The following is a 21702-nucleotide window of genomic DNA, read 5'->3' on the forward strand; positions in this document are numbered from 1 at the left end:
GCCCTAGGCGGTCTGAAGGCTGATCTCTCTGCACTGTACACTCCTGTAATGCCTGAAAGGTCATTGGTGCTTCAACAGAGACTCCAACTTACAAGATTTTTATTTCCTTTGTCTTCTCCAAAGAGCCTACTTATTTCTCATTACCAAGGAGCTTGATGAATGATATTAAGAAATGGACATTTTCCTTTAAAATTCACGTGATCGGGTACTTCAAAAAGCTCATGGAAAGTGGAATTAAATGATTATTTTTGTGTGTGGGGGGAAAACATGAATCTCTGCTTAGTTTTTTTTTTTCTCATAAGTTACATTTTCCATGAATCATTTGAAGACTTCTGGCATAGTTAAATTGGAATATCCAATTCTTACTGTTCTTTTAATGTATTGGGTTTCAGCATGTGGCTAATTAGCTGTGATTATGAATGAAAGAAATTGAATTCCCTTAACCAGAATGACTGCATTGGGTGCTCTTTCTCCTGATAGTCTAACCTGTGACTGTTTGGTCAGCTCCTGTCCTGGCGACCCTTCCATAATGGCTCCTTTGGTATCCAGTTTTTTTATGTGTCAAAACTTGTAAGGATTTAAAAAAAAAAAAGACACTGTTCTTTTATTTCCTGTGTGCTTGTTATGGGCTTTTTCTCCTGTTCTAGGAAATAATTGTTATTCACTATCTAGCAAACTATCTTTAAATCTTTTGATTAAAGATTGCTTAATGATAGTGTGGCTAGTAGCATGTTTGTTTTTTTTTTTTAACACTGCAGTTCGTGCATGAATTTATGATACAAGGCTTTTTGTTTTTGTTTTTAACATTAGATAGGCATGAAGCCTCGTCTCACAGCTGCATGTGTAATCACTGTTGAAGCAAATGCCTACCTAATTTGACAGTCTTGGTGTGTTTAAACATTTTTGAGTTTGAAAATAAGCATACTAAACCCACCGATGGAGCCTTCAGGCAGTGAGCAGTTGCGTGAGGACCCTGACCCCGGAGGCAGACCCCAGGACGCAGAGGTCAGAAGGCAGGCAGAGTCAGAACAAAAGTTGTCGAAAATGACCCACAATGCTTTGGAGAACATTAATGTGATTGGCCAAGGCTTGAAGCATCTCTTCCAGCACCAGCGCAGGAGGTCGTCAGTGTCTCCACACGATGTGCAACAGATTCAGGCAGAGGCAGAAGCTGACGTGGATCTGGAGAGCCAGAACGCGTGTGCTGAGATTGATGGTGTCCCCACCCACCCCACAGCTCTGAATCGTGTTCTGCAGCAGATCCGAGTGCCACCCAAGATGAAGAGAGGGACAAGCTTGCATAGTAGGCGGGGCAAGCCAGAAGCCCCAAAGGGAAGTCCCCAGATCAACAGGAAATCTGGCCTGGAGATGGCAGCTGTTCCTCAGACAGGCCGACCCAGGTCTTCATCCACAACCGATGCGCCTACCAGTTCTGCTATGATGGAAATAGCTTGTGCTGCTGCTGCGTGCCTGCCGGGAGAAGATGCACCTGCGGAGCGGGTAAGTCGACTGCTTTTTCTGTGAGCTTACTGCCTGCTCTTTGAAGACTCTCGGGACTTTCTTCTGGTAACTTCAAAGGTATCTCTCCAGAATTGGAGCAAAAGATAGCTCCTTTTTTATTAAATGAGAGAAATGATAATTCTAGGTAGTGGAAGGATGTTGTAGTTCCATTTAGCTTCTTAAATATTGCTGTCTTTTCATGTTAGAACCCTCAATTTGATGATGGAGGAACATAGGTACTTTGTTTCTGGGGTTTCTTTGTGGACATGACTTTGAAGGTAATGAAGAAAGTTCTAGAATCTGGACTTATTTATATACTTAATCTGGAAGTGAACAAATGTTTAAAAGCTGCTTGTGCAAGTTTTAAGTCACGGGCTTGGGTGGTGCTGTTGGGACAATGATGTTCCCCTATGTTTCAGAGAAAATAGTTAATCATCAGTCAATAGAGCAAACTAGTTAGATGAGCTTCCACTCTGCCGAATGTGAACATGTGCAGTTGGTTGCTTTAAATTCTTTCATTCTTTTGATCTGGTTTACCTCAGAAGTCTGAGCATGAATTTATTACTGATGGCTAACATCGAAGGTCATGGATGTTTCTGTTTGCACAGCTAACAGTGTTCCTAGAGAATTGTGTGTGTAGATGAGTACACGCACACTGTCCAGGCAAATGTGGAGTTTGTTCTTCAGCGTGTCCGTTGTGTTTGAAGGCCTCCTGCTTCTGCCTTAGCCATCTGCTGCAAAGCCAGTACAGTTTGTGAAGTAGATTCTTTGCTTTAAGCTGGTGTGGTTTTTATGTTTTATGATTGTGTGTGTGTGTATTTTTAAAGAAGAAAATTCAGATTTGGCCAGAATTTATCTGTTCTTGTTTAAAACGTGACTTTGACCAAGCTATGGGGATGGAACTTGATGAGAATAGTCATGGCAAACACAAAGATTCTGTTTTCCTTTACTTTTTGGGTTTACTTTTCCCTACGGAATAATGTTAACATATCTACACGCATTTGTATGTGTACTTTGTAAATGAATGTCGTATAAACCTAACCAAGTTACATCAGTTAAAGGATTATCTTTGAATTCGGAAAATCAAATTGAGATACGTTTTTTTTTTCCTCAAAAAAGCTTTTTAATTTGAAAGCTTAAGAAATATGGTCTTTGGGCCCGGTGGCGTGGCCTAGCGGCTAAAGTCCTCACCTTGAAAGCCCCGGGATCCCATATGGGCGCCGGTTCTAATCCCGGCAGCTCCACTTCCCATCCAGCTCCCTGCTTGTGGCCTGGGAAAGCAGTTGAGGACGGCCCAATGCATTGGGACACTGCACCCGCGTGGGAGACCCGGAAGAGGTTCCAGGTTCCCGGCTTCGGATTGGCGCGTACTGGCCCGTTGTGGCTCACTTGGGGAGTGAAACATCGGATGGAAGATCTTCCTCTCTGTCTCTCCTCCTCTGTGTATATCTGGCTGTAATAAAATGAATAAATCTTAAAAAAAAAAAAGAAATATGGTCTTAGTATAGGAAGCGTTGAAAATGCACAAAAATAAAGAAAACTACTTCAAATATTTTAGTCAGCTTTCTCATATACACACATAGTAAGACATATAAAACATTTAAATTTTATTAAAGTTAACAGTTGAGATAAAACCAGAATCTTGTTAAGTTGCAATTTTATAAGTTTTCCGTTAAAACTTTGTCATGAATGTTACACGATACATAGCTATCCTTTTTCCCCACAGATTTGTACTGATTGTGTATTATAACCCAAGTTTTGTTGTAATACTTTAGTTAGCCATTTTTTATGTACTGAATGGAGGAGATGAAAATATTTAAATTTCCAGTGTAATGTTCTTCAAACAGTTCCTGGAATATTGAGAGTCAGGAGGAATGTGTCATGTATCTAATGGTGATGATATGGCTAGCTAGTGTTTGTTGTTTATATGACAGCTGGTGTGTTTAAACACCTAATTTTCTCTTTAGTTCTAGAAATAATCATGTGTTTTGGGCCCATGGGATGTGTTTTCTTCATTTTGCCAGTAAGACAGCAAAGGCCAGGGGAAGCCAAGGCTTTCTGTGGTTTCACACCATCCACTGCTAGAATGCTGTGGAGCTGAAGGAACAGTAGCTCTTGCTCACCCACTTGTTGGTGAGATTCGGTTTTGTGCATGAGGGAGCGTCTCAAACCACTCAGGTGTCTTCTGCCGAAGAAATTTTTGCTGAAGTTGGTTTTCCTTTGCATCAGCTAAGAGGATGATTATGTCGTTACATTTTTTTATATACAGGAATGTTTTGAATAAAGGATCAGGCCAGCCCAGAGTGATGGTGTTTAATAGCTCTCCTGAGAAAGCAGATCATGACTTTGATCCGTGGGTACTGTTTAAACTTTTTTTAAAAAAGATTTATTTTTATTACAAAGTCAGATATACAGAGAGGAGGAGAGACAGAGAGGAAGATCTTCCATCCAATGATTCACTCCCCAAGTGAGCCACAACGGGCCAGTGCGCGCCAATCCGATGCTGGGAACCAGGAACCTCTTCCAGGTCTCCCACGCGGGTGCAGGGTCCCAACACATTGGGCCATCCTCGACTGCTTTCCCAGGCCACAAGCAGGGAGCTGGATGGGAAGTGGAGCTGCCGGGATTAGAACCGGCGCCCATATGGGATCCCGGCGCATTCAAGGCAAGGACTTTAGCCGCTAGGCCACGCCACCGGACCCCTGTTTAAACTTTCATTTGATGGCTTCCATGTTCTTTATATGCATGTTTGTAGTTTTCGAAAATAGTTCCTTTGTCTTTTCAGAGATGGAGTTTCAGGTCACCCATCCTCTCAAAGTGGATATTCTCTTACATTCTGTAGAGATGTATATATAAGCACACACAAATACTCGCTGTTGAGACAGATTTGTAAATATGTATGTATAATTGTGTTTTTACTTAAATGAGATTTTTTTATCACCTAAATGTTTTAATCTCACATTTAACTGCCTCTGAGTTCTCTTAAGTTGGAGATGGGCAATATTTATATAAATGGTAATTCAGGAAGCAGTGGAATTAAACAGCCAAGCCCAGGAATTCAGGAGCCTGGGGTTTGAGATGGTAGTTTTTTTTTTTTTTCCAGTTAATAAATATATAAGTTTGACTTTAAATGAAGTCCTGTTTCATTTTCTTGAATTTCCGGATAAACTCATTGTACTAAGTAATATTTGAGATAACTACATGGTGAATAGTAAAAATCATTGCAGCTGGGCTTGGCACAGAGGCCTAGTGGCTAAATCCTTGCCTTGCAACCATCGGGATCCCTTATGAATTCTGGTTCCTGTTCCGGCTGCTTCACTTCCCGTGCAGCGCTCTACTGTGGCCCAGGAAAGCAGTAGAGAATAGCGCAAGGACTTGGGACTCTGTATCCATGTGGGAGTTCCAGAAGAGACTCGTGGCTCCTGGCTTCAGGTCTGCTCAGCTACAGCCCTTGTGGCTACTTGGGGAATGAACCAGCAGACGGAACATCTTTCTGTCTTTCCTCTCTGTAGATCTGCTTACCCAATAAAAAGTAAATAAATATTTTTTAAAAATTGCTACTTAATTTCCCTAATTTTATAACACAGCAATGATGATTTTTTTGGCATAAATGATGAAAAACAGTATTTTGTGTAGTTAGAAGAAAATATCAGTGCAAGTTTTGAAACTTCTGAAGGGAAGGTTTGGAATTGCTGCTCCTGTTCCCTTCTGTGGAAAGTATCACTTCAGAGATTACTGTATGGTGTTCTTGTGTGTGTGGTTTTTTTTTTAAGATGTTTATTTTTATTCGAAAGGTGAATTTACAGGGAGGAGGAGAGACAGAGAGGAAGATCTTCCGTCCCATGACTCACTCCCCAAGTGGCTGCAACAGCTGGAGCTAGCCAGTCCGAAGCTAGGAGCCTCTTCCAGGTCTCCCACATGCGGGTGCAGGGTCCCAAGGCTTTGGGCCGTCCTCAACTGCTTTCCCAGGCCACAAGCAGGGAGCTGGATGGGAAGTGGAGCTGCCGGGTTTAGAACTGGTTCCCATATGGGATCCCGGTGCATGCAAGGCAAGGACCTTAACCACTATGCTATCACGCTGGACCCTGGTGTTCTTGTTTATAGGAAAATTTAGGGAAAGCTTATTAGTAATTCTGCAATTTTGGAAGTTTTTTTGGTTATTTACGTTATAAACAGAAAGGGCATTTTTTTGGCTTTACAACATTTTTTAATTTATTCATTTATTTTTAAAATTATATTGTTGACAATCTTTACATAGTTAATTACGGTAAAAAGGTTCAGGGGCTATAGGGAGGTGGGTAAGTCTATTATGTCCATATTGTTTCCTTCTTGTATTTGAGGTAAAGGGTGATATTGAGGGAGAAGCCCCACCCAGTTTCCCACTCACCCCAAGTCCCGGATGTGGGGCATGCTCTAAGATCCTTGCTCAAGTGGTTTTAATAGTTCACCAGTTATGAATCACTGCCATTTTCGCCACTCCAGGCACGATGAGGTCGTTGAAGAATCCACTGATTGACATAGTCCATCATAGAGTATTTGCCCAGTATTTCGCTGCCAACATATAGCTGAGGTGGTTGATTGACTTGTTCTTTCTTCTGTCTTTTCTTGGCTAGGGTTCTGTGTCCAGCATTTTGATTGGGGAGATCCCCAAAGAAACTTTGAGGTATTCCCAGACCAGATTCTTGTATGTTCTAGCAAGCACAGGGTCCGGCCCGGTCCATCTCCACGATCTTGCTGGGTTGATTCTGGTTTCAGTCCCGACTTCCACTGGAACCAATGGGTGTTGCAGTCCAGCCTGGTTCTGTAGAAAGGGCATTTTTTAAAATAATGTTTGACTATGACTGGGAAAGAGGGAAAGAAAGGCTTTTAAGGGAGAAATCTGGGTTCAAATTAACACTTTGCTAAGATTGAATCAATAGAGCTTTGAATAAAGCCAGTAACCAAGATGTGGTTGGCCAAGGGGGAAGAATTGAAGCTGTGCTAAAGATAATCTTATGACTGACCACCAGGTGGTGCCCTAGACATGGTCAGAAGGTGAAAGTGAGGGCAATATCCCTTACAGGACTTTGGGGGATCAGTGTTAATTGTGGGTTTTAATTTGAAGTAAGTATTCTGGGAAGTCATTGGGATAGAGCTGAATTAACAACGTGATTTTTGTTAGTTTCCACTTTTCTAATAAGCAGTTGAAAGATTGAAAACCACTAAAATCTGTTTTCTGTGTATTTAAGTTTGGTTGCTGGCAGTGTTGGGATGACTTACAGGCAGTATATGGTACTAGAAAAGTGAGCATGAATTAGAGAGGAAAAACACATGTTTCAGGGGCCCGGTGTGATAGCATAGTCGTTAAAGTCCTCGCCTTGAACGCACCAGGATCCCATATGGGCGCCGGTTCTAATCCCGGCAGCTCCACTTCCCATCCAGCTCCCTGCTTGTGGCCTGGGAAAGCAGTTGAGGACGGCCCAAAGCCTTGGGACCCCGCACCCACAGGAGGAGACCCAAAGAAGTTCCTGGCTCCTGGCTTCAGATTGGCTCAGCTCCAGCTGTTGCGATCACTTGGGGAGTGAATCATCGGACGGAGGATCTTCCTCTCTGTCTCTTCTCCTCTATATATCTGCCTTCCCAATAAAAATAAATAAAATCTTTAAAAAAAAAAAACACATGTTTGTTTTTAATTCTCTTAAAAATACTTTTGTAGAACAAAACTTGATTGCCAAAGGAGTTAACTTTAAAGTTTGTTAGAGCTGATCAGACTGTAAGTTATAGAACAATGCCTCACATGCTTTGATTTTCCTTGATGATATTTTTTAAGATTATTGGTTTTTATTGGAAAGTCAGATTTATGAAGAGAAGGAGAAACAAAGATCTTCTGTCTGCTGGTTCACTGTTCAAGTACCTGCAACGGCCAGAGCTGCGCCGATCCGACGCCAGGAGCCAGGAGTCTTCCAGATCTCCCAAGTGGGTGCAGGGTCCCAAGGCTTTGGGCTGTCCTCAACTGCTTTCCCTGACTACAGGCAGGGAGCTGGATGGGAAGTGGAGCAGCTGGGATATGAACCAGTGCCCATATGGGATCTCAATGCATGCAAGGCAAGAATTTAGCTTGCCAGGCTGTTGCATTGGGCCCTATCCTTGATAATCTTATGTCACCATTAAATATGCTGGTTCTGTGACTGAAAATCAAAGTACAAGTAAGGTGTTCTTGATCGTGGTAAGTTTGTTATTCAAACTTGAACAACATAGGGATGCTTTTTAAGGGATTTTGTAAAAAAGTTTGTTACATTCATTTGATTCTGAACCAGAAACTTGAATGACAAAGCTAGCCAAAGCATAATACAAAAATATAACTCACTTTTTTTTTGTTTTAATAAATTTTTTTTATTGATTACCTTGCATTATGTGACACGGTTTTGTAGGCACTGGGATTCCCCCACCCCTGCCCAGACCCCCCATCCGCCCACCTATGGTGGCTTCCTCCACCCTGTTGCATTGCCACAGTTCAAATTCAGTTGTAACTCACTCTTTCAGCTAAGTTCTTTTCCCTTATATTATGAAATGGTCTCAGACTTTAAGATAATCAGATCTCTAAATGAATGTTGCATTTGATCTAGTTTCTGTTCTCTTAAAAGGGATTACAGAATTAAAAAATATTTTTAAATTATTTCTTTGAAAGGCAGAATTATACAAAGAGACGGAGAGTGCTAGAGATCTTTCATCTGTTGATTCATTCTCCAAATGGCTGCAGTGATTGGAGCTGAGCTGAGCTAAAGCCTGGAATTGGGAACTTTTCCCAGTTCTCCAAGGTGGATGCAGGGGCCCAATGACTGAAGCCATTCTCTGCAGCTCTCCCAAGCCATAAGCATGGAGCTGGGTGGGAAAGGGAGCAGCCGGGACACAAACGAGTACCCATATGCTGGTGTAGTTAGTGTGAGGCTTAGCCTACTATGTCACAACACTGGGCCCGATTTACAGAGTTTAAGAGTCACTTTGAATCTCAGTTTGGTGGGGGAGGAGGGGTTCTAACATCCATAAATTATTGTTTATCCAAAACACTGATACAGAGCCATGCTTCCAAAGACACTAAATCAGGAGAGGGACAGACCAAGATTATGTCTTAAGCAAGGTAATTGCTAGAACAGATTGGCTTTTCTTTAGTCTTTCACATTTCAGCTTTTTATCTTAACAAAGACAGTCAACTTTGGCAAGTCAGAATGATGTAGAGCTTAGAACTAATTAAAAATTAACTTATTTGGGTGTTACATCATCCTGACCTGTGATTGTTGATTGGTGTGTGCCGACTAGATTTGAACTTGTATGCCTCAGTCAGAGCTGAGAATGTATTGTACATTGATTTGTGTCTCATTTTGTAAGAGACAAGTGTTGAAAATAATTTTTTCTAAATACAATAATTTTAAATGAGAGTATTTCAAGAAGTTTATGGAGAAATGTAGTGGAAAGTATCTGTTAAGATGCTATGTGAAACACCCACATTACACACGAGTGCCCGAGCTGGAGTTGCAGCTCTGCTGTTTCCACCTTCCTGCTGATGCTCATCAGGAGAGGCAGCTGGGAATGGCGACTCGAGTCCCTGGGTCTAGGCTGCCTTGGGTCCAGGCTGCCCTGTGTGGGAGAGCCAGGAGCTCCTTCCGTTGTGGGTCTGGTCTGGCCCGTCCACTGAGGGCACGTGTGAGGAATGAAGCAGTGGATGGATACACTGTTTGCTTTCCAAATAAATAAGTAAACAATTTAAAATTTTGAGTTTACTTTTTTGCAAAAATTTAAATGTAGAAAATGTAGAAAATTTAAATGTAGAAATATTATGAGAAAACTGTTGATTTCAGTTTTTTGCACCAAAATAAGCTTACATTTTAAATTTCATGTTTTGCACAAACTTTTGAAGTACCCTTATATGCTTGTTTCAGCTTTTTTTTTTTTAGATTTATTTTTTGCTTGGGAGGCAGATTTACAGAGAGGAGAAACAATATTTTTCATCCATTGGCTCACTTCCAAATGGCGACAACAGCCACAGCTAAAATAATCTGAAACCAGGAGACAGGAGCATCCCCTGGCACTTCTGCGTAGTGCAGGGCCAAAGGACCTGAGCCATCCTCCACTGCCTTCCTAGATCACAAACAAGGAACTGAATTGGAAGTGAAGCAGCTGGGTCATGAACTGGCAACCATATGGAATACCAGCACTTGAAAGTGGAGGATTGGCCTGTGTAGCCATTACTCTGGTCCCTTGTGTTTTATTTTTTAAAATTATGTCTATTGTCTTTGTAAAAAGTTAGCAAGAATATGTTAGCTTAAGTAAAATATTTATTAAAAATTGATCAAGTGAATTTTATCATAGGAGAATCTTACTGGGAGGAGATCTGACTCAGATTTCAAAGTTGTGGTCAGGAAGTTAAGAATTAGAACCTTCAGGCGCGGGAGAAGTAAGTTTTAGTCATTAGACCACTAGCTGTTGCTGAGTGACTGGCAAGGACACACAGATTGCTTTCCTTGGAGAGAATCCTGAGCAGATCCCTGAAAGCACCGGAGCTTGTTCAGCCCACCCCAAGTGACGGGAGGCCCAGGTCCCAGGGATCTCAGAGTCTGTTTGGCAGTCTTGCTGCCTACAAGAGTTGAAGAACACTGGTTCTAACAGGAAATAGGACAGGAGGGGAATAGGAAGTTTTTCAAATATTATTAGATAAGCTCACTAGAATAAAGATAGACATCTAAGAGCAGTAACAAATACTCATGTCATTGCTACCGTATTGGTTGTTACGTATGTTGTTTATTTACTTGAAAAATGGAAAGACTGTTTATTCCCCAGATGCTCACAACAGACGTGGCTGGGCCAGACCAAAGCCAGAAACTAGGAATTCGATCTGACTGACACATGTCGGAGGCAGAGACCCAAGGTCCTGGGGACTTCAGCCCTGATGCTTCCCAGCAGGCTAGCCTTAGCAGGAAGCCGGCTCAGGGGAGCGCACGCTCCCACTCAGAGTGCAGGTGTCCCCAGGCACCAGAGCACCCACCCCTGTTAGTACCTTTAAACAGCTGTCACATTTTTCAGAGGAGCAGTAGAAATAAGTGACGTAATGGTTTCTTAGAGTTATTTAAATAGTATTCATCATTAAGGTATAAGCAATGACATTCTAGAGTGACATTCAGGTGTTTAAACAAAGTAATAATGAAAAAGTTAATTATTTACAATGCCTGGAAAAAAGGAGGTTTCTTACATTTAGTGAGATGGCAGGTTAAGGAGTCTCCAGGAAGCTGTCTCTGCATCCTGTGTTTGCGAGTGGAGTTAAAGAGAACGCGTAATTAAAGTCTCCTCTGTAACACAACATCAGATTGTGGAATTATAGTTAAGGAATAGAGATGGAGGTGAGAACCATCCATCTGTCACCTTTTTGCCTCAAGACACCAAGAAGTCGGCCTTGGGAATACAGGATTTTACTGGGGGTGTTATTTGCAAAAGTGGGTTGTTGAGGTGAATTTGGTTAGATTTCATTATATGAGATCATGCATAACCAATGTTTGTGGAATGGTTAGTGTGCGTGACAGCCTTTTCATGCATGTCAGCTTTTTGAGGTAGGTCTGATCCTTTTTGCAAATGAAGCAGTAAGGGTTTAGGGAAAGTTCTTTTTTTAAGATTTATTTATTTTTATTGGAAATGCGGATATACAGAGAGGAGGAAAGACAGAGGGGAAGATCCTCCGTCCGATGGTTCACTCCCCAAGTGACCACAATGGCCAGAGCTGAGCCATCCGAAGCCAGTAGCCAGGAACTTCTTTGGGTCTCCTCCAGTGGCTGCGGGGTCCCAAAGGTTTGGGCCGTCCTCGACTGCTTTCCCAGGCCACAAGCAGGGAGCTGGATGGGAAGTGGAGCTGCCGGGATTAGAACTGGTGCCCATATGGGATCCCAGTGCGGTCAAGGCGAGGACTTTAGCCTCTAAGCCACCACGCCGGGCTCAGGGTTCAGGTTTTATGCCTAGCCTTCCTAATACTTTTGCTTAACCAGTTCTTTCTCCCTCTCTCCTTTTTGCCTTCCACACATTTCCTCCTTTCCTCACTTTCCCACCCCAAAGGTTTCTTTGGATGTTTGGTAATCTCCAAAGTAAAAAAAAATTTTGTTTAAAAATTTTTATTTTAGTGACTCTCAAAAATGTAACTTCAGCTTCTCCGCCATGGGATGGGATATAAAGCATAGTCTTCAGGGGCTAAGGGAGATGCTGGTTGTCAGCTGATCTTGGGATAGTTAAGATGTGAAGTGTTGCTTTTCGATTTTAGTTATTTGTGCGTTGGTGATTTCAGGTCACTTTTCCTTTTTAAAACATTTGTTTATTTTAAAGGCAAGGTGACGGGGAGAAATAGGAAAGGGACCCTTCCACCTGCTGGTTCATGACCCAAATGGCCGTAAAGGCTAGGCGTGGGCCAGCCCAAAGCTGGTCGTCTTGAATTCCGCCTTAGTCTCCCACATGGATGACGGGGGCCTAAAGACCTGGGCTGTTTTCTACTTTTCCAGTTGCATTTTTAGGGAACTGAGTCAGAAATGGGCCAGTTAGGACTCAGGTCAGCACTCACATGGAGTGCTTGCATCACAGCTAGTTGCTTAATATGTTGCGCTGCAAAGCCAGACCCTATTTTTTTTTTTTTTTTTGAAAATTTATTTTAACTTGAAAAGCAAATTTACAGAGAGAAGGTCTTTCATCTTCTGGTTCACCCTCCGAGAGACTACAATGTCCAGAGCTGAGTTTATCTGAAGTTAAAACTCAAAAGAGGCTTTCCCACATGGCTGCAGGATCCCAAGGACTTGGGTCATTCCCTGCTGCCTCTGCAGGCCATAAACAGAGAGCTGGATTAGAAGTGGAGCAGGTGGGGCGTGAACTGGTGCCCATATTGGTTGGCAGTGCCACAGGTTGGAGATTAGCTTTTTGAGCCATGGTGCTGGTCTATAACGATTTTTTTAAAGTTCAGAAGTTTAAAGAAAATAGTTCTGAAGTTTTGGCAGTTTCTTTGAAGGTATTAGGAAAAAAAAAGATTCTATGGTAGGTACAAAGTTGTAACTTAAATTATTTGAATATAGATTTTCTGACTTGGAAATCGATTTTTTCAGTTATAGAGAAATTACAGTATTTGATTTTTGAACTAGAGCTTTAATCGGGTATAAACAGTCTAACGTGACAGGGAATGAATTCATTCTCTTAGTTACTTGAGAAAGATGCTGTTAAGAAAATTTTGTAGCCAGGCCTTCTGGAGGCCCTTCCTAGCACCCTCGGGAACAGCTGAGGGTGCTCTTTGATGAAATTGCTGTTTGTTCTGCAAATGATTCTTGCTTCTTGAAGTGTATTTTAAAGGGAGTATTTTTGGCTAATCACCATGCAATCCCAGAGCTTATTTTAATCGCCAGCCATAGCATAGACCTAGTTCTCTTCGTGTTGGTGATTTTGCGGACTTTCATGGTTAGTAAATAGCTTTCAGGATTTCTACTTTGATCAGTTAGATTGTTTGGTGTCTTAAACACTTGATCTGAAGGAAAGTTCTTACATTTGTGAAGATCCTAGATTACAGCAGCCTCCAGAGCATCAGTCTTGCTCCCTTGCCTTGGTCTTAGAACATTACTATGAGTCACATGAACGTTGCCTTAAGAAACCTAGAAGCACTTCCTGGACCTGGTGATGTTATTTTGATAGAAGCTTTAGTATGCTGTAAACACTAACGTACTGGGGAAGCTGATTTCAGATACACATAGTGTGTGTGTGTGTGTGTGTGTGTGTGTGTGTGTGTTTATAAACGAGAAGATTTAGTTAGTTAAAGTCAGAGTTACAGAAAGAGAGAGACCCAGAGGGATCTTTCATCTGCTAGTTCACCCCCTGGATGGAATGCATTGACCAAAACTGAGCCAAGCCAAAGGCAAGAGTCAGGAGCTTCGTCTGGGTCTCCCTCATGGGTGCAGGGACCTCTGTGCTCGGGCCTTTCCACTGCGTTCTCAGGCCATTAACAGGGAAGAAGTGGAGCAACCAGAACTTTATTATTATTATTAAGATTTATTTATTTTTATTGCAAATTCAGATGTACAGAGGGGAAGACCTTCCATCCACTGATTCACTCCCCAAGTGACCCCAATGGCCGGGGCTGCGCCGATCCGAAGCCAGGATTCCTCCAGGTCTCCCACGCGGGTATAGGGTCCCAAGGCCTTGGGCCATCCTCAACTGCTTTCCCAGACCACAAGCAGGTAGCTGGATGGGAAGTGGCGCTGCTGGGATTAGAACCGGATTAGAACTGGGATCCTGGTGCATTCAAGGCAAGGATTTAGCCACTAGGCCACCACGCTTGGCCCAGCAGCCAGAACTCTAACTGGTATCCCTGTGGGAGGTAGTATTACAGGCAGTGGCTTTATCTTAAATATTAATTGAAAAGGGTTCTGACATCTTGAAGTTATTTTCTGTGTGTAATACTTTGAGGAATTCATCGTAGGCTTTTAAATAAAGATTAGATTATCCAAATTATGTTTGATTTTTAGATTTGCATTGGAGAGATAATAAGACTTATTCTAAACTTTCATTTTTTTAAACCAGTTTCTTAAAGTTGGATGTTTGTATGTTTGTGTGCACACCCATGTGCTACTTACAGAGAAATTGGACCAGTTCAATTTGACGAAGATGACTTGAGCAAGAAAGACGGAAGAACTGAGCATTTTCAAAGTTCTTCTTGCCTTCTTCCGTCCCCCTCCCCCGCAGCTTCTCTTACCACCCCCACTCCCACCACACACAGTGTGATGAGCATACTTTTATAACCAGAATGACAGGAAATTACATACAGACGTGACATGACTATACAGGGTACACAGAGTACAATCTGGCTTCTGTATTTGGACATAATTTGGTAGCCTTCAGCCTGGCATTAGGTTAGGTTACACCCTGCTTGCACACCAGGCTGGATTACAGTTCATTCCACGTGGAGGTTCTTTTGGACCATGCTGTCATCTGAGCACAGACTGGTTTGTGCCGGTTAATTCCAGTGCAATAATGCACATGTCATTGTAGATTACTAAAACCTTTGTGTATAGCAAAGACTGAAGGGAGAGCAGGATAATTCATTGCTGACACTAGCTTAGAACTTTTAGCAAGAAAATCACTTCAATTATTTTGATATTCTGGAAGATTATTTCAAGTGTCGTTAGGTTATATTGTTAAACATTTAAACATCATTGATGGTGCATTGATTACAAGTATTTAATCTGTTGAGAATTCATAATCATATAGGTAGGCTTCCATGAGCTAGTATTTTTGTTTTTAAAGTAGTAGAGTAAGGCCTAGCACGGTAGCCCATCGGCTAAATTCCTCACCTTGCACATGCCAGGAACCCATATGGGCTCCTGTTCAGGTCATGGATATTCCATTTCTCATCCAGCTCCCTGCCTGTGGCTTGGGAAAGAAGTCAAGGACAGCCGAAGGCCTTGAGACCCTGCATCATTGTGGGAGACGCAGAAGAAGCTCCTGGCTTCGGATTGGCTCTGCTCAGACTGTTGTGGCCACTTGGGGAGTGAACCAGCAGACGGAAGATCTTTGTCTCTGTCTCTCTCCTTCTGTCTGTATATCTGCCTTTCTGATAGAAATAAGTACATCTTTGAAAAAAAAAAGGTAGACAGGTAGACATTGTGGCGCTACAAGTTCAGCTGCCCCTTGGGACTCCTGCATCCTATGTATGAGGGCTAATTTGAGTCACAGCTATTGCACTTTGTAGCCAGCTTCCTCTAATCATTGTGAGAAGTAGCAAATGGTGACTCAAGGGCGTGGGCCCCTGCCACCCACATGGAAGACCTGGTTAGAGTTCCCGGCTCCCAGCTTCAGCCTGGCCCATCTGTGGCATTTGAAAAATAAACCAACAAATGGGACCTTTTGTTCTCTTTCACCTTCCAAGTGATTGGAAATAAACATTTTTTTTTAAGATTTATTTTTTATTACAAAGTCAGATACACAGAGAAAGGAGAGACAGAGAGGAAGATCTTCCATCTGATCATTCACTCCCCAAGTGACCACAATGGCCGGAGCTGAGCCGATTCGAAGTCAGGAACCAGGAACCTCATCCGGGTCTCCCACGCGGGTGCAGGGTCCCAAAGCCTTGGGCCGTCCTCGACTGCTTTCCCAGGCCACAAGCAGGGAGCTGGAGCTGCCGGGATTAGAACCGGCGCCCATATGGGATCCCGGCGCGTTCAAGGCAAGGACTTTAGCCGCTAGGCCACGCCGCCTGGCCCGACATTTTTTTTTTTAATGAAGGAAATGGCATTAATTGCCTAAGTTAGTAGCTTCCAAATTTATTTTGCTCACCCACATTTAGCAAATATACAGAATTTTTATGTTTGGTTTAAACTATACATGTGTATTTTCTGTGTATTTTTTTTTTGTCAAAGCAGAAAATGGAAATTAAAAGGATAAATTGGAAATATAAATGAACGTTGTAATATTTTCTTCCCACAACTCATTGTATCATCTTTTGTATTTGCTGTGGTGTTTAAATACCCTGTATTCAGATCAGGAGTTAAAGAATAATTCTAATTTTCCTGAAAGAATTTTTGGATAATAATGAAAATCACTTGATTCACTTAGGATGTGATGCTAGCAGTATGTAAGAACAAATTTCATGACAGAATTGACTTTTAAAAGAGCTTCTAATTATTTGCAAGACAGAGTCATAGATAAAGAGGGAGAGACAAAGGAGATAGATTGAAACCTTCCACCCTGTCTGTTCACGCCCCTAGTGGCTGCCACAACTGGAGCTGAGCCAATTTGGAGCCAGGAGCCAGGAGGCAGGAGCCTTTTTCCAGGTCTCCGTTGTGTGTGCAGGGGCCCAAGAACTTGGGTCGTCCTCCACTGCTTTCCAGGTGCATTAACAGGACGCTAGATTGGAAGTGGAGCCGCCAGGACTGGGAACTGGTGCTCATTTGGGATGCCAGCCCTGCAGGTGGCAGCTTAGCATACTAAGTCTCAACTTAGGCCCATGGTCGGCTTTTTGAAGAAAGTTGTTTCCTACCCCAGATCACAGTGTTAATCTCTGGCTCTAGTAGATTGCAAAATACTAACTTCTCACTTCTAAGATTCTGTGACTATAGGTAGGAATTCACTGCAAGAAAGTGAGGTTATGAATGTAGATGTGGCTCAGAGTGTGCTGGGAAATTGACTTCTTCATTCCGGGGGTGGGAAGCTTGTTTTCTGCCAAAAGCTATCTGGATATTTATAGCATCATTCATGGACCATACAATGTTATCAGCTTTTAAAAATTAGCTTGTTATAGATTTATTGAATTTTGAGTTCTGCCTGTCATTTCCTTGACAGGACCAGGCCAAGTGATTTGGAAGACTTTAAACTAGGATGTTCTCCACCCCTGTTTATACTTTCTGGTCAGAACTCTTGCTGTCTTTCTCAGAATTTTGGTGATTTCTTGTTTTTCAAGCCATCTTCACATAGGAACAAGTTTTAAGGCATCTTGCAAATCTGTGTGTCTGATGCCATGGAAGAATAGAATGTAGTCAGTAAGTCACTGCAGCAATGACTTTTATTACTCGGCTTCATTATTACCATCTCCCCCTAAAAAAGGGAAGAAAGATTAAAGAACTTAAAATCAGATTTAGAATGTTTGAAAATTATTTAAGGTGTTTTGTATCAGCTGATTTAGTAAGCGTATTTAGGTTAAATTCTTTATATTCTTTCTAAAATATATTTCATTAGGAATATTTTTTTGCAGTGGAAATGGAAAAGCTTTGTGTTTTTTTTTTTAACATTTATTTTTATTAGAAAATCAGACGTACAGAGAGGTGGAGAGACAGAGGAAGATTTTCTGTCTGCTGATTTACTACTCCTCAAGCAGCCACAACGGCCGGAGCTGAGCTGATCCAAAGTCAGGAGCCAGGAGCCTTTTGGGCCATCCTTGACTGCTTTCCTAGGCCACAAGCAGGGAGCTGGATGGGAAGTGGGGCCGCTGGGGTACAAACCTGTGCCCATATGGGATCCCGGGCATGCAAGGCGAGGACTTTAGCTACTAGGCTACTGTGCTAGGCCCACAGCTTTGTCTTTTTATTTATTTTTTTAATGATTTATTCATTTTTATTGCAAAGTCAGATATACAGAGAGGAAGATCTTCCGTCCACTGATTTCACTCCCCAAGTGACAGCAACGGCCAGAGCTGAGCTGATCCCAAACCAGGAGTCGGGAACTTGCTCCAGGTCTTGCCACAGGTTCGCTGCCACCTGGAATGCTTTCATCCCTTATTCTAGTGCTAGAATCAGGTCTCCTCTCTGTTTCTAATCCAGCCTCCTGCTAAAATGCCTGGGAGGCAACAGGTGATGCCACCCGTGGGGGGACACTCAGACGGAGTTCCTGCCACTTGGCCTCGGCCTGGCCCAGCCTGTACAGGCACTTGAGGAGTGAACCAACAGATGGGGGTGGTGTGTGTGTGTTGCTCTCCCTTTCAAACAAATAGAAACACATAGGGCCCGGCGGCGTGGCCTAGCGGCTAAAGTCCTCGCCTTGAGAGCCCCGGGATCCCATATGGGCGCCGGTTCTAATCCCGGCAGCTCCACTTCCCATCCAGCTCCCTGCTTGTGGCCTGGGAAAGCAGTTGAGGACGGCCCAATGCATTGGGACACTGCACCCGCGTGGGAGACCCGGAAGAGGTTCCAGGTTCCCGGCATCGGATCGGCGCACATCGGCCCGTTGCGGCTCACTTGGGGAGTGAATCATCGGACGGAAGATCTTCCTCTCTGTCTCTCCTCTGTATATATCTGGCTGTAATAAAATGAATAAATCTTTAAAAAAAAAAAAACAAATAGAAACACATAAATAAGGGATAAAATACTGGGCAAAGCCCCTGCCATCCACCTGGTAGACCTTGGAAAAAAAGAGGTGTTGGCCTGACCTTGGAAAAAACTGGCGTTGGCCTGGCCTAGTCCTGGCAGTTGCAACCATGTGGGAATGGAAGAACTCTATCTGCCTCTTCCTCTCTGTGTGTGTGATTCTCCCTTTCAAATACATAAATTAATTAAAAATTTAAAAATAAAATGGTATAGTGAGTTAAGCTGTGATGCCAGCGTTCTCTGTTTGATACCAGTTCAAGTCCTAGCTGCTCTGCTTCCGATTCAGTTTTCCTGCGAAGGCATCTGGGGAGGCAGTGGGAAGTGGCACCAGTGGCTGGGCCCATTGCGTGTTGGCTTCAAGCCAGGCCCAGACCTGACTGTTGTGGTTGCCTGGGGCATGAACCAGCAGTTTCAAGTTCTGTCTTGACATGTCTCTGTCACTCTGCCTTTCAAATAATGAAATGTTTAAAAAGAAAAAACACAAATTTTGAGAGGGAATACAATATTGTGAAACTTAGCAAGCCAAGATAAACCAACAATAAGCTTATAACTTCTTTAGTATAAATATTTTAAAATAGGGTTCTTTTAGGAAATATACCAATGTTGGCAAGAAGAATGGGGTATTGTGGATGTACATGCAAGGTGGTGATTCTTTCTTGCTGGTTTATCTAATGCCTGTTCTAATTATTAGATACAAAGGCAAAAGCCTTTTAGTATCAGTGAAGCTAGGATATCAATTACTGGGAACCATCTAAACTTGAAAAAAATTGCTTTGAATGAATAGTCTCCTTTGAGAAGACTTGTCGAAATTTCTGTCTACAGCAATTTTCTTTGAAAAATACATTGTATGTAAAGTGAATGGCCTTGAAAGTGAAAGAGGGTCCTAATTCTGATCTGTTTCTGAGCATCTCTTCAGTAGAAGCTTCACAATGGATCAGTGTTTTAGAGCAAAGGTCACTGTAATGTCTAGTATCTGGGTACTGTAAGGAGAATGCTTTTAAAAGTTTAGTGAAGTGGAAGCTTATTGGAAAATATACATTATTAGGAATCATACTCTTGTTTTATTAATAAAGCTTTCATTGCAGTATGCAAATACATGTTTAGCCATTTTGCTGTAATGTAGGGCTGGAATACCTTAGTCATTGTTTCTGCCTTAAGCTCGCCACAGGCTTTCCAAGAGCATTAAATTTGTTTTCAACAATTGTAGATTGTTCAAGATACAACTGGGTATTCTTCTAAACCAAAGAACAGTGTCTAGGTTTTCTTCTCTTTGGAACTGTTGCCTTCTGTAAAAATGCAAAAAAAAAAAAAAAAAAAAAGGGAGGGGGGACTACCCAATTTATTCCTGTAAAATGATTATTTATAATGAAACATTTCTTTAATCATCTTTCTCATGTTTTCCATGTTCCTTGGGTGTCATATGATTGCATGAATTGTGATGAGTTACTGCATACAGAATCAAAATTGGTCTAGGCAGATAAGTCTCCGGAGATTCACATGTTGTTTTAGGAATGTTTGCCCAAAGGGACTAAAAGTGTAGGATGAACTTGTTTAAGATTCTCTGCAGAAGAATGGAATGCAGGCTGTTTCCCACGGTTAGAAGTTTAGTTTTGTGAGGATAAGAATAAAGGCTTTAGGTTCTGATTGTGGCTCAAGAGAGTTTGGAGTGCAGATGTTTGTGGATTGGTATAATAATCCAGGACAAATTTGACTTTCATATTGTGTTTTCATGATTGACTTCCACGGTAAGTATTAGTAGGAAGCTAGACTCAGAAGGGGAGACAAGTTTTAAACTCAGATGTTCCAATGCAGAATGCAGGCATTACAACCAGCATCTTAATTGCTGGGCTGAATACTTGCCCCAAAATAATCTTGTAAAAAATTGATTGTAGACATTTAGACTTGCTCTTCTAAATCTTGATTTCAGTAAAGGAAATCTGTTAAGTCTTAAATATTGTTACTGGGTTTTTTTGGTAAGATTTATTTTATTGGAAAGGCAGATGTACACAGAGGAGGAGAGACAGAGAGGAAGATCTTACATCGGATGATTCACTCTCCAAGCGGCTGCAATGGCTGGTGCTGTGCCAATCCAAAGCCAGGAGCCAGTAACTTCCTCTGGGTCTCCCACGCAGGTGCAGGAACCCAAGGCTTTGGGCCCACCTTGACTACTCTCCCAGGCCACGAGCAGGGAGCTGGATAGGAAGTGGAGCTGCTGGGATTAGAACCGGTGTCCACATGGGACCCTCAGCATGTTCAACGTGAGGACTTTAACCGCTACGCTATCACACTGGGCCCTTAAATATTAATTTGAACCACATGAGAATGTAGTTTTGCTCAACAGAAATCCTAATTTTATGTTTCAACATAATGAAGTATTTTAAAATTAAGAAACTCCTCTGTTCAATGCAGAATTTTATTCTATTGCAGTGTTTTAAACACTCTGAGAGAAGAGAGGCAGTTGCATTAGGGCACCCACAACTCAGACTTACTGAAGCCAGAAACTGGAAATTCCTTAGTGTCAGAAAGGCACATAAGTCTATGAATTTGGATGCTATCACAGTCTTACATAACTGTAATGCAGATACTCCTTGAATAACTGGCTGCCAAGCTACAAACCTGTATAGAACTTGATCCGGTATTAATCTGTACAAGTATTACTGTACTTGTATTTTTATGTATATTTCCTTAACTTTAAGATGATAATTACTCTCTTAGAACTTCAGACATAGAAGTAAAATATACAACAGCAGTTCAAAAGAGTTAAGAAGAGAGTTAATGAAATTAAATTGTTTTATTTTTTTTTTAAAGATTTATTCATTTTATTACAGCCAGGTATACACAGAGGAGGAGAGACAGAGAGATGATTCACTTCCCAAGTGAGCTGCAACGGGCCGATGTGCGCCGATCTGAAGCCGGGAACCTGGAACCTCTTCCGGGTCTCCGACGCGGGTGCAGTGTCCCAATGCATTGGGCCGTCCTCAACTGCTTTCCCAGGCCACAAACAGGGAGCTGGATGGGAAGTGGAGCTGCCGGGATTAGAACCGGCGCCCATATGGGATCCCGGGGCGTTCAAGGCGAGGACTTTAGCCGCTAGGCCACGCCGCTGGGCCCTGTTTTAGAAGACTTTTTTGGGTTGTGGTTAAGGTAGATGGTAATACATTGCGCATGTGTATTGTAATTGGCATTGTAACCACTCTAACGATAACACAAGAATGTCTAGCCAATAGAAGACATAAAATGCTTGTGGCTGTATGCATCAGGTCTGTGCTTAATGGTAAGAGGCTCCTTCCTAGAAAATCTCTTGAAAAAATGAATTTAAGAACATCGTCAGAAAATTTAATATCTTGGCATAACTTCGATGAGA

The 21702-nt window shown here is 42.2% G+C and overlaps 1 protein-coding gene across 4 annotated transcripts in view; it reads left to right on the forward strand.

Annotated features, from left to right (window-relative positions):
- The window catches only part of TMCC1 (transmembrane and coiled-coil domain family 1), a 147962-nt gene that overhangs the window by 47664 nt on the left and 78596 nt on the right, over positions 1–21702 (forward strand). For 3 of the 4 annotated variants that reach the window (XM_058679048.1, XM_058679049.1, XM_058679050.1), the window contains exon 4: positions 815–1500. In XM_058679048.1, coding sequence (XP_058535031.1) covers positions 937–1500 — 564 coding nt within the window. In that variant the 5' untranslated portion in view covers positions 815–936. The remainder of the gene's footprint in view (positions 1–814; positions 1501–21702) is intronic. The other variant, XM_058679051.1, reaches the window with a different exon arrangement.

This window comes from Ochotona princeps, chromosome 21, assembly GCF_030435755.1.
Source record: "Ochotona princeps isolate mOchPri1 chromosome 21, mOchPri1.hap1, whole genome shotgun sequence".
In the NCBI taxonomy this organism is placed as follows: Eukaryota; Metazoa; Chordata; class Mammalia; order Lagomorpha; family Ochotonidae; genus Ochotona; species Ochotona princeps.